This window comes from Microtus oregoni, unplaced genomic scaffold (assembly GCF_018167655.1).
Source record: "Microtus oregoni isolate MIOR12 unplaced genomic scaffold, Mior012 000109F_ref0000275, whole genome shotgun sequence".
Classification (NCBI taxonomy): Eukaryota; Metazoa; Chordata; class Mammalia; order Rodentia; family Cricetidae; genus Microtus; species Microtus oregoni.
This window is the reverse complement of record NW_024544727.1, coordinates 2,522,464-2,535,442: the sequence shown is the minus strand read 5'-3', so window position 1 is coordinate 2,535,442 and position 12,979 is coordinate 2,522,464. Positions and strand designations below refer to the sequence as shown.

Below are 12,979 nucleotides of genomic sequence, written 5' to 3'. Positions count from 1 at the left end.
AGCAGCTTAGTGTCTAGCGTACTGTTTGTTGTGGCTGCCTTGCTTGTCCGGTCCACAGAGCTGACAGTGTAAGAACCAACCCTGCCCTGTGTGATGGAAGCAAGAGAGGACAGCTGACCTCCATCCCTAAGTACAAACCCCACTGTGCATTGTGTCCAAAGGTTCCAACTGGAGGGGCCCGGTATCCTGGTGTCTTACAGCCCGGGGCCTGTGTAATCTTTCTGTCAAAGGATGGTCTCAGATATGTCACAGGGCTGTACTTAAGGGCCCTGGGTACCTCTTCTGCAGGGATTCAGGCCAGGAATTCAGGTCCTGAATTTTGCGGTGATTCCAAGTCCCCATCTCATCCCCTGCTCCCCGCCATCCCCACCCTGTCCCACCCCCCACCCTCCCAGCCAATAAGGCAGTCTATTGTTTTATTTCGGATTTTTTGTACAATCCAGCAGTGGAGAGCAAAGGGGTAGGAAGGCCAACACAGACACTTGCTGTAGGCTGTACAGTAAACCGTCTTTACTTCTTTTGGTTAAAAACAATGGATTTCAATCTGGCATTTCTGTGTGCTTCTCATTCCATATGTACAGTACACTGGCGACGTACACCTAGCAGTATAAACAAATATCGGAAGAGAAAACACACTGAAAAAGTGGCTCCAAAGGCGGCTGTGCAAGTCAGGACGTGCACGGTCCACGAGTGTCTCAGTAGAAGCAGACAGTGTGCAGAAAGGCCCGGCCACTCTTCTCCTCAAACTCCTGCAGCAGCTCATCGATCTCGTTCTCCATATCCTCAGTGTGCTGGATCTGGGGAAAGCAGAGCCTTGAGTGACACTCGGGAAGTGTGACACGCCCTCCCTCCCCTGCCCTGGGCTGCATCTCCCTCCTGCAGTGGGGACAGTCTTAGGATAGTGTCCTCAGGGTCATCCCAAAGGCCCATTCCTGGCAGTCCCTGCTTTGATAATGGGCTCCAGACCTGCACAATGGCCACTGTAGTACCCCCATATTGGGAATGCTAGATTCAAAGGAAGGACTGGATCCCGAGGCTGGGATTCAAGCTCTGCCCTCAGGCATCACAGGTTTATGGAAGCCTCATCAGCCAGCGCCACCCCAACCCTGCGATGAGTGAAGCAAGGGGCATGAAGAAGCAGGCATCTTCCTAGAACTGTCCAGCAGAGGCCGACCATGCCTTGTGATGGAGCAGCCTGTGCCCTGCAGCAGGCTAGCGCACATCTGGCCTCTACTCCCAGACACCAACAGCTTCTCCTGGTAGTGAAAACCTACAAAGGTGGCCAGGCATTGCCAGCAGGCCTTTAACACTTTGAGGCAGGCTGGCTGCTGACCACACTGCCCTGCATGGCTACACAGTCTCTCAGGCTTTATCAGCCAAACCATGAGCTCAACTGCTAGAACTTGAGCAGGGACTGAAAGTGGAAGCTGGGCTGAATTCAACAGGAATGTGGATCCCCATACCAACTTCCCCATCAGCCTCTACTTGGGAAGCCAAGAGGACTTCAACTCTGGCACTGCCTGCTAAACTAAACAAATTCTCAAGGGTGAAAGGCGGGACAAGGCACATGGCTCCTCCCACAATGTCCCTCCACAGCATCACCCCTCCACACAGCAGGTGCACAGCCCAGGGGTCTTCAGAGGATAAATATCTAGACAAATATCAGGCAAAAGTACACAAAATATCCCTATACTGTGAATGTTCCTCTGGGAGCCTCCAGACCCATCTCTGACAATACCAGGTGAGCTCTGCACCAGAGGAAGAGGTGAACTGTCAGTCATTTCTTCCCGAAGAGAGGCCTATGACCTGGAGATGTCATTCATCACGTCTACCAACAACAGACGCATTGGGATGGGCTCTCAAGCCAACGTCACTGTTAACCTCCTGGAATGTGCACTTGGTCTTTATTTGAAATTTAGTTTTAACCAGGATGTGAAAATAAGTTGCTAGTGATGAGAGGTCCCCTCCTCTTGCCCCAACAGCTACTTCCTTGGTAAGGATGCCTGGACCAGGGCTCAGACTCACACACTGGCAGAGCTCGCAGATGAGGAAGGCCCCAAGGGTGGCCTCTTCATGGTTGTCCTGGATGTCCACGTTGACCACATGCACTGGCTGGCAGGTCTCCTGTTCTCTGGAATTCAGATCTGATTCGAAAGAGACACAATATTACTAGGCATTGGGTAACAGATGTGTCCATGTTCAGCTCTCGCTGTGCCTGCCCCTGAACTCTGGACTGTAACTCAAGGACTGAGCATCCAAGCTCCAGAAACTAAGGACAGACCCACAATGCAGGCTCAGTGAAGAAGCCTAGGAAAACAGCATACTCCACTCCAGGCCATTCTATGCCACCCACGCTGGCACCAACAGCAGTTTCTATAAAACGGCAGGCCCAATAAATACGCGACGCTGCGCTGAAGGCCACAGGCTCACAACAACATACAGGAACCTGTCCTCTGCTGACTCCTCACAGGCCATCCTCCAGATGTCCATGTGGGTCAGAGGATGAGGGCGGGGTCCTGTACATCACTCACCTTCTACAACCTGGTCATAGACTCTCTCTTCACAAGTGAGGATCAGGTCAAACAGGTCCTTGCAGTTCTGGAACCGTTCTGGCCGGGGCTTGATCCTTTTGTTTCTGTCCAGCATATGCAAAATCCCATTCTGTGTATAGCTGAACACCAGAGTCAAGGAGCTTTGGATAAATTATTGTTCACTAACCTAGATCTGCCTGTAAATAAATGGTCTCCCTGCCTCTTAGGGTTCCAAGTTGGCTCTTGTCAATATCACAGCTCTAGGCCTTAGCATAGGCTGGGTAACCACTGCCCCACAACAGCAAGGTACTGACTTCTTGGGGGTCATGATTTCTAGACCCAAATCTACCGAACGGCTCAAGGTAGCCGTGGTCATTCTGATCAGGCAGAAAGCAGAGGCATTTCTGGTCTCCTCTCATGACAGTGGCCTTTTCCTCTATCATACTGACCACAGCTCTGATCTATGCATTTGTTCCCTCTCAAAACACAAAGACAACGCTGCCGGGAAACCAAACCAATCCAGCTAAGCTACAGCAGGGAGAAAATCTGGGAAAATCCACAGAATTGCCCCCACCTCCCAGAGACCAGGTTTCTCTGTACAGTCCTGGAACTTGCTCTGTAGACCAGGCTGGCCTCAAACTCAACTCAGAGATCTACCTGCCTCTGCCACCACACCCAGATTCCACCAAATTTCTCAAAACTCAGCAGCAGAAATGTCCGGAAGCACCCCACTGGTGATGGTCCAGGAGGGACAAGTCTGGTTCAGCTGAAAGCAGGGAAACTGCCAGTTGAACCCAAAGGGCAATCCAGATGGCACCTCCATGTTCAGGCCCATCAGCTGGGGTAGAAGCCGGGAGTCACTGCCTTTGGGGCCTTTGAGGTTGTGCCACCCTATCCCTCAGATAGTTCCTGGAGTGAGATGCTCTGGACACTTAGAAACAAGCATCTGTTTTAGGGAAACAGAAAGGCTCTCCTATCATGGGGCCTGGGGACTGACCTCGGGTTACCAGGCTCGAGCACAGGTACCCTTACCCCGAGTCATCTTCCTAACATTTCAACTTATCTAAGCAAGTCCATGGTGCTTTTAAAACTAGTCCCTGCATTCTGGACTGGAAAGGCCGCTTTTAGACCACATTTAGGGGGCCAATCTAAACAGTTTAACTTGAAGACACCTGGCCACGAGCTGCCAGGCAGCCCCACTCCTTGCATCATCAGCTGAGCCTCCCTTCCTGCTTCCCTGCTGCCTACAACAAGAGCTGCGTCCAAGCTTAGAGCCCTTCAAGGTCCCGGGGTGGGGGTGGGGGAGGCGAGTTTAAGACCAAACCCAGTGGCTGGTACTTCTGGGATAGAGACAGGGAGCAGGGGAGTAGACCTTTTGGAAAGGAATCCAATCAGGATCCAGATACTTAAATTTAGCACTGACCCCAAGGAAAAGCTGGACAAAGTCACACAGAGACAGCTAAGGATAGTGGGAAACACCACTGTGCATCCCCACTATCAGAGTCAGGCCCCCAAAATGCTCCAAGAACTACAGTCACAGGATCGCCCTGCCTGGGAATGACTTTTAAGTGACCACCCTCAAGTGAAGAGCACTCTGTGTAATGGAGGTTGGGAAACAATCATGCCAGCACCTCATCTGAACTTGACAATTTGGGGGGCGGGGCAGGATTTGAGAAAGAGTTTCTCTGTGTAGTCCTGGCTGTCCAGGAACTTGCTCCGTAGATCAGGCTGGCCTCAAACTCAAGAGATCTGCCTGCCTGTTTCCTGAGTGCTGGGATTAAAGGCGGGTGATACCACCTCCCAGCAAATTGGACACTTCTCACAAACCCCAACAACCATCCAAACACTAGCTTAGAGACCAGGCTAGGATACGTAGGTGGACATAGTAGATAGGGCCAGCCTTCTCAGGATCCCCTATCCTTGTTACTGTTTTTGACGACCTCATTGAACAGCCAGTTAGCTGGAAAACTTCAAGAGTCCCAAGCTTAAGAAAGTCTTGGGCTAACTCTCACTTGGCCAAGCCCTGGGCTAACCCAGCAAAGCTTCTGAGGAGTTGGAGGCACAGTGTTAAGCTGATTGTGTTCTTTGGTTCTAATCAGCAGCCACTGGAGTGAGATTCCTGGAAGCTGAGGTTGTGCTGTGGCCAGGACTTAATCCACGTGCAATGAACCAACAGTGACAATGGCTGGGGTGTGCCGTGGCCCACCATGGATGGACTTAATCTATGTGCAATGAGTCAATAGTGACAATGGCTGGGGTGTGCCGTGGCCAATCGTGGATAGACTTAATCTATGTGCAATGAGTCAATAGTGACAATGGCTGGGTGTGCCGTGGCCCACCATGGATGGACTTAATCTATGTGCAATGAACCAACAGTGACAATGGCTGGGGTGTGCCGTGGCCCACCGTGGATGGACTTAATCCACATGCAATGAGCCAACAGTGACAGTGGCTGACTTTCTCTTGAATGAAGAGCCACTCCCACCCGACCCTGGAAGCCCAGACCTGTCCCTGCTGGCTTTCTGAGGAGCATCCCCCAGAGAGTGAAGGCGGGGAACAGGGCCCATATAGGGTTCACACTGAGGGCCCCAGGACCTGGGATATTGAAGTACAATTCAATATCATTTAAAAACTTCTGGATTTACCAAACAATTCAAACTCCTCTCCTTGCAGAGCACACAGTTTCTCAATACTAAGTGATAGGACAGGATGGACAGAGGAGAACAGGAGCACTGGAGCTGGGATTCCTGGTGGACGGCTCTAATTCTAGCATTCAGGAGGCAAAGGGAAGAGGATCAGGAGGTCAACTTGAGCTACACAAGGCTGAGGGAAGCCTAGGTTATACGAAACCTTGTCTCATAAGAGAAAGAGGCTAAGGAGAAGGCTTAGCAGTCGAGAGAGCTTCCTACCTTTGCAGAATCACACTCGGTTTACAGCCCTCCTCTAATACCAGCTTCAGGAGCTAATGCTCCCCCGCCCCAAACCTACAGACAGGGTTTCTCTGTACAGCCCTGGCTATCTTGGAACTCGCTCTGTACACCAGACTGGCCTCAAACTCAGAGATCTGCCTACCCCTAAGATTGGGATTAAAGATGTGCACCACCACTACATAGCCTAATGGCCTCTTCTGGTCTTTCTAGGTACCCACATCCATTAAAGAAAGAGAGAGAGAGAGAGAGAGAGAGAGAGAGAGAGAGGAGAGAGAAAGAAAGAATCTTGACTACAATTTAAAATGGTGGATTATGAACTGCCGTTTAGTTCAAACCTGCTGCCTGAGGAGGGCTGGCCCCTTGGGGACCTGCTTCCAGGATCCTGCAACATATTCCTGAGTAGTTGCTCCTGGGAATGGATACAGTCATCCACTTGTAAATTAAGATTACACAGGTATAGTACTAGTCATGTCTTCACTAGTTAAGCAATCATCCAAAGAGGGCTATTTCCACAACCAACTTCATGGACACCGAGTATGGACTCTTACCTTCCTATCAAGTGGGAGCAGAACCAGACATCTTTAGCTACTCCCAAAGGGATGCTTTTGGCCCCCCCAGAGCACAGAGCTTTTGACAGAACATCCTATGAAGAAAGGCCAGACCCACAGGCAGGTCAAGTTCAACACAGGACAAGCTTTGTGCTCTTTTCTGTGCCCAGCCACCCTGGAGAAAGGGAAAGTGTGCACAACAGCCAGTCCAGGGCACATAGCTCTGCCACCCTGGAGAAAGGGAAAGTGTGCACAACAGCCAGTCCAGGGCACATAGCTCTGCCACCCTGGAGAAAGGGAAAGTGTGCACAACAGCCAGTCCAGGGCACATAGCTCTGCCACCCTGGAGAAAGGGAAAGTGTGCAGGAACTGCACAACAGCCAGTCCAGGGCACATAGCTCTGCCACCCTGGAGAAAGGGAAAGTGTGCACAACAGCCAGTCCAGGGCACATAGCTCTGCCACCCTGGAGAAAGGGAAAGTGTGCAGGAACTGCACAACAGCCAGTCCAGGGCACATAGCTCTGCCACCCTGGAGAAAGGGAAAGTGTGCACAACAGCCAGTCCAGGGCACATAGCTCTGCCACCCTGCTTCACTAATTCTATGAAATGCCTGCATCTGTGGCTAAGAGGTACACAGACCCTCAGGACCCCACAGCAATGGGGCCTCTCACTACCTCTCAAGAACCTACTTCAGGCTGAACTTCCTGGTCTGAGTCGGGCCCATGCTACTACTACCATGGATAAATCTTTAACAGACCCCTCAAACACAGGTTTCACCCATCCTGCTGATCAGAAGTTAACCAAAGGGCCAGCACAATCAGTCCTCCTGTCTCCAGAAACATAACCAACCACATTCAAGACAAGCCTGACTCAGAACTTACGGCAATGTTCCCTAAGACAGGGATTGGGTGGAAACAAAGAACTCTGAGGGGCTCTCAACCTTGCTGCCTTCACCACTGTCCTAACCTAACACCCACAGGTCAGACACAGCCTCCACTCAGGCAGAGGGGCAGCTGCAGGACTCCCAGCCCGAAAGAAGCCACAGAAAGCAGGTATTGGAAATGCCGAGGCTGTATACTGAGTTCCTATCCTAAAACCAAACAGCCGCCATCAAGGCTAACGTACTTCAGGTGAATTAATGAAATCAGTTTGACCAGCAGCTACACATCTTGAACAGATCACCCTCCTCTCAAGAGTGCTTACTGAACACTAACAAATCTTTGAGTTTAATATCAAGCCGGACAGCACTAGGGAGGCAGAGACAGGCAGATCTCTGTGAGTTCGAGGTCAGCCTGGTCTACAAGAGCTATTCCAGGACAGCCAGGGGTGTTACAGAGAAATCCTGTCTAGAAAAACAAGTTTAGTATCAACGTAAGAGCCCATGACTTTAAGTGTATGCCATTTATCTACCACCATCCTTTAAAATTACAACTTTTCTGCATATCTATGTGTGCATATGAGAATGCAGGCTGGAACACCACCTCGGCTGCTGTTGCCTGTTTGCTTCTTTACAGGATCTCGGCTACCACCGGCCAGAAACCAGGCTAGGCTGGCTAGCCAGTAAGTCCTAAGGATCCACCAGCCTAAGTATTACAAGAATACCTCAGTCAGCTTTTATTATGTGGATCCCAGGGCTTGAACTCAAGTCCTCAAACATTGTACTGGTGGCTATCACTGCAGCTCCCCAAGTTCTGAGACAGCATCTTACTGTGTAGCCCACAATGACCTCCAATGTCATATCTTGCCTCAACCTCCCAAATGCACCATCATACTCAACCACAAACACAAATGTAAAGTCTGTGGCTGCAGGTCTGTGCCAAACGACCTCCTTCATGTACCTGTCTTCCCAGGCTGGGCCAGAGACTCTGTGACTACTTGTTCATCTCAAAATTATTTTACTTCCTTTTTGCTGTTTTTTAAGACAGGTTCTCTCTGAGTAGCCCCAGGTGTCTTGGAACTCACTCTGTGTAACAGGCTGGCCTTGAGCTCAGAGAACCTCCCGCCAATGTTTCCCAAGTGCTGGGGTTAAAGGCTTGTGCCACCACCACAACCTGAAATTACTTTATTTGTAACCTCCAGTTAAATTTGGTTTAAAATAAGGTACAAAGCACAATTTTTGTTTTGTTTCGTTCTGTTTCTGAGACAGGCACTCTCTGCAGTAGATCAGGCTGGCCTCTGGCCTTTTGTGTGCTAGTATTAAAGGCAGGTGCTGCTAACACCACCGCCCACCCTACTTAACACGGTATGTACCTGCCTACACGTACTGGAGCATGGGTCACAGTATACATGCACGTGTAAAGATCAGAGGACAACTTGTGTGAGCCAGTTCTTTCCTTCCGGGATGGATCTGGGGCATAGCACACAGTTGTCGGGAGTGGCAGCAACTATCTTGTTAAGCTATCTGGCTGGCCCCATGACTAAGTTTTAATAAATCTTCTAGCCCAGTGGTTCTCAATCTTCTTAATGCTGCAACTCTTTAATACAGGTTCCTCATGTTGTGGTGACCCCAATCACGAAATTATTTCATTAGTTATGCTTCTTCATAACTAATTTTGCTGGAGAGATGGCTCAGAGGTTAAGAGCACTGGCTGCTCTTTCAGGGGTCCTGAGTTCAATTCCCAGCACCCACATGGTAGCTCACAACCATCTGTAATGAGATCCGGTCCTCTCTTCTGGTATACAGGCATACATGCAGGCAGAACACTGTATCCATAATAAATAAATCTTTAAAATAAATTAACTATAATTATATTACTGTTATGAATCGTAATGTAAATAACTGATATGCAGGATATCTGATACGTAACCCACAAAGGGGTGATGACTCACAGGTGAGAACCACTGTTCTAGGGCTTAAGTGTCTACATCATCGAATTTACTAGGCTTCATCAAACTCAAAACTCATGAACAATAATCATCAGAAAAAGGTTGGGAACTTGATGCCATGAGACAATGCTCACTATTGTGTCCTGACATAAGGGAAATGGAGACTTTGGCACGGTTTCAGGCTTGTTAAATGAATGCCTGGAACCCTGACAATGACGGCGGCTTTCTCTAGACCCCAGATTCGTATGTTCAGTGCAGATCTGATAGCAAGTTCAATGTCCCGCACGCAGCATCCTGTAAACAATGCTGCTCAGGGACTAATGGCTGGAGGAAATTCGAACAGCACCACTGTGCAACCAAAGGGGGTTACTTGGTTAGAAAAGGAAAAAACTTCAGTAAATATTCATTCCAAGCAGTCAGGCTAAAAATGTCAGGTATCCTAGGTCATGGTCTGGGAGTTGAATGTCCCGCAGGCAAAGATGGCAGAACAAAGGCCAAACCAGAGCCGCTATTAACAGCTTTCAAAAAATTGCAAGTGATGGCAAAACCAGTAGATCAAATGGAAAGCAGGGTTGCTTGGATACATTCTGTAGGCTACTGCATCAAAGTCTACCTCCTGGAATGAACCCTAAGATAGTTAACACCTGACGCAGGACAGCGAATGGAGAGGGGGCACCGAGTCTAGAGGCCTGAGGTAGCCAGGGTGCTGCCTAACTGGGCACTGATGACCCTTGAACAAGAGCAGAGAGAAATGCAATTACAGAGAAGCAATGATGTACTGAGATTTCTTTCAGTGGACAAGGCGGAATATAGGCACATAAAGGGACAAAGACTGTGGGGGCACCCATACCCTAGTAAGGCTGCATTGCATACCTGCCCATAAAGAACCTACTGAGGTCCCTTGGAACCCACAGTACCACTATAAACACAGTTTTTCTTTCTTTCTTTTTTTCTTTTGGTGTGTGTATGTGTGCTAATGATATTTTTCTTTCTTTAGGGTAATGGTAAGCCTAGAAATAGCAAAACGTCAGGATAGGGTCCGGCTACCCGCACCCACCCCACCACATACACACTGAGTATCTCTGCAAATCGGTTACACCTCCACTCCTCAGTGTTGCACCAGGAGAAACTGTTCATTCTTTTTTTTTTTTTTTTTTTTTTTTGATTTTTCGAGACAGGGTTTCTCCATAGCTTTTTGGTTCCTGTCCTGGAACTAGCTCTTGTAGACCAGGCTGGCCTCGAACTCAGAGATCCGCCTGCCTCTGCCTCCGAGTGCTGGGATTAAAGGCGTGCGCCACCACTGCCCGGCGAAACTGTTCATTCTTAAGAGGTCAAGTGCTCAGCTCCATCTTGCATTTCCTGAATGGAATACTGGCTGCTCAACCACACCTGCGCCCTTCTTGAAGAAGGCACTGAGAAGCGTGCTCTTCTAGACTCTCTGGATATGCCCTAAGGAACCCAGAGAAGTCTTATTTCAAGGGACAACCTCAAGAAGGTGATGAACTCAGTGTCCACAGGAGAAAGGCCAGGCACTTTACATCCAGATATTTGAATGGCCACGGCAACTACGCTGGCCAATCAGTTTTGATAAACCTCTGATTACTGAGAAGCAGGCAAATATCCTTCGGCCATAACACCACGTCAGACCTGCTGTAGAACATATGAGATACAATCAATAATTTAGTAAAATTGGATGAGTTATTCCTTTGGGAACTGGTACCTGGCTTGGGACATACTTGTGACAACACACACCATTTTTAAAAACTCTTCACCAAAAAAAATAATTAATTAAGATAAAGCCAAGTGGTGGAGGTGGTGCATGCCTTTAATCCTAAGACTTGGGAGACAGAGGCAGGTGGATCTCTCTGAGTTCGAGGCTATCCTGATCTACAGATCAAGTTCCAAGACAGGTTCCAAAGCTACAGAGAAGCCCTGTCTCCAAAAACCAAAACCAAACAAACAAAAAACTCTTTTAAAAGTTCAGTGAGCAGGATCTGGAGAGACGGGTCAGAGGTTAAGAGCACTGGCTGCTCTTCCAGAGGTCCTGAGCTTAATCCCCAGCAGTGACATGGTGTCTTCCAACACTTAATGGAATCTGATGTACTCCACTGGCATTCAGGTGTACATGGAGTCAGAGCATCCAAATAAATAAATAAATAAATATTTAAAATATAAGATAAGGAAAAAATACAGCTACCAACCACATGAAAATGAAGAGCAAACAAGTGAAAATCATTGCCAAGCTTTGTCTGCGAGACGGCACCATAGTCCACAGGAGGAAGCACTGCTCAGAACCCAGAACCGCTGTGTCTGCACAGCAGGGTGCACTCTGAGGAGTCAGAAGTTCCCATCCTAAACTCAGTGAGAACAAAAGAAACATTCACTTCACCTGCAACTAGAGATTAGTAAAACCTCATCGAAATACATATATCCAGCAACTCTCACTGGTTTAAGCTGACAAGGCAATGGTGTGGAGGGCTACAGAGGAAAGAAGGACACACCCACAGGCTGGATTGACGGGACTGTGTCACAGCAACTTTCATATCATGAGGAAACATCTGAAAGAGCAACCTGGCAAAGAAACAGGGCTCCGAGTTAGAGATGTCACTCAATGCTGGAGGCAGGGGAATGCAGTAGAGACTTGTATAAGGTATAATCCCAACAGGCAGGGGAATGCAGTAGAGACTTGTATAAGGTATAATCCCAACAGGCAGGGGAATGCAGTAGAGACTCATATAAGGTATAATCCCAACAGGCAGGGGAATGCAGTAGAGACTCATATAAGGTATAATCCCAACAGGCAGGGGAATGCAGTAGAGACTCATATAAGGTATAATCCCAACAGGCAGGGGAATGCAGTAGAGACTTGTATAAGGTATAATCCCAACAGGCAGGGGAATGCAGTAGAGACTCATATAAGGTATAATCCCAACAGGCAGGGGAATGCAGTAGAGACTCATATAAGGTATAATCCCAACAGGCAGGGGAATGCAGTAGAGACTCATATAAGGTATAATCCCAACAGGCAGGGGAATGCAGTAGAGACTCATATAAGGTATAATCCCAACAGGCAGGGGAATGCAGTAGAGACTCATATAAGGTATAATCCCAACAGGCAGGGGAATGCAGTAGAGACTCGTATAAGGTATAATCCCAACAGGCAGCTAAGGGAACTTGTTGCCTTTCAGAGGACCTGAACTTGACTATTGGCACCCACACAGTGGCACACAACAGTTCATCAATACCAGTTCCGGAGATGTGATGCTGCCTTCTAACCTCCGCAGGCACCAAGCATACATGTTGTGTACAGACAAACAATCCACCAAAACACTCACATACATTAAAAAATAAATAATTTCAAAGGAAAAAAAACATAATTCCAGGACATGCTGCCTGTAACCTACTTCTAAAAGCCCCTTCACCTCCCAATTTTGCCAGTATTATGAACTCAAAGGATCAATTAGGTCATAGTCCTCACAATCTCCGAAGTCTTGGCTGTTGAGATGGCTCAGTGGGTAAAGAACTTCATATACAAGCCCAAGAACCCACGTTCAGCCCCTGAACCCACAGAGACGTGAGGAGAGACATGGTTCCCATAGTTGTCCTCTAACGTCTACATGCATGTCGTAGCATATGTGCACCATGCTCATACATCAAAAACAATAATAAAATTATAAATTAAAAAGAAACACTCTCAGACATATCCAGAGCTGTTTTTACTAATCTCCTAGATGTGGCTCATCCAATCAGTCTGACGAGATTAACCATACAGCCAAGTCTGATAATTTTCTATCTCAGAAACCATTTTTTCCCTTCTACCCCAAGACCAAAACTAAGGATGAACATTCAATAAATGGGTATATAAATATAATCTGAACTCAGAAGGTATTGCGACATCCCAAAGATAAACCCAAGTAGCATGCTAGAGGCGACGGAGTCATAGCTCCACACACGCACGGCTCAGCAACGTTAAAAGCTGAGCAGTGGTGGAACCCAGTGCTGGGAGGCAGAGGCAGGGGATCTCTGTGAGTTTGAGGCCAGCCTGGTCTACAGACAGCCAGGGCCACAAAAAGAACCCCTGTCTCAAAAAAAATAAAATAAAATAAATGGAGGGGAAAACAGAAAAGTTAAAAACCACCCTTGT

General features: G+C 48.2%; 1 protein-coding gene across 1 annotated transcript in view; it reads right to left on the bottom strand.

Moving 5' to 3' along the window:
• Window positions 1-495: 495 nt before the first annotated feature.
• LOC121443603 (RNA polymerase II subunit A C-terminal domain phosphatase SSU72) overlaps window positions 496-12,979 on the bottom strand; it is a 31,498-nt gene continuing 19,014 nt past the window's right edge. The window contains exons 3-5 of the mRNA XM_041645423.1: window positions 2,532-2,671; window positions 2,026-2,144; window positions 496-797 (exon numbers count right to left, since the gene is read on the bottom strand). Coding sequence (XP_041501357.1) covers window positions 696-797; window positions 2,026-2,144; window positions 2,532-2,671 — 361 coding nt within the window. The 3' untranslated portion in view covers window positions 496-695. The remainder of the gene's footprint in view (window positions 798-2,025; window positions 2,145-2,531; window positions 2,672-12,979) is intronic.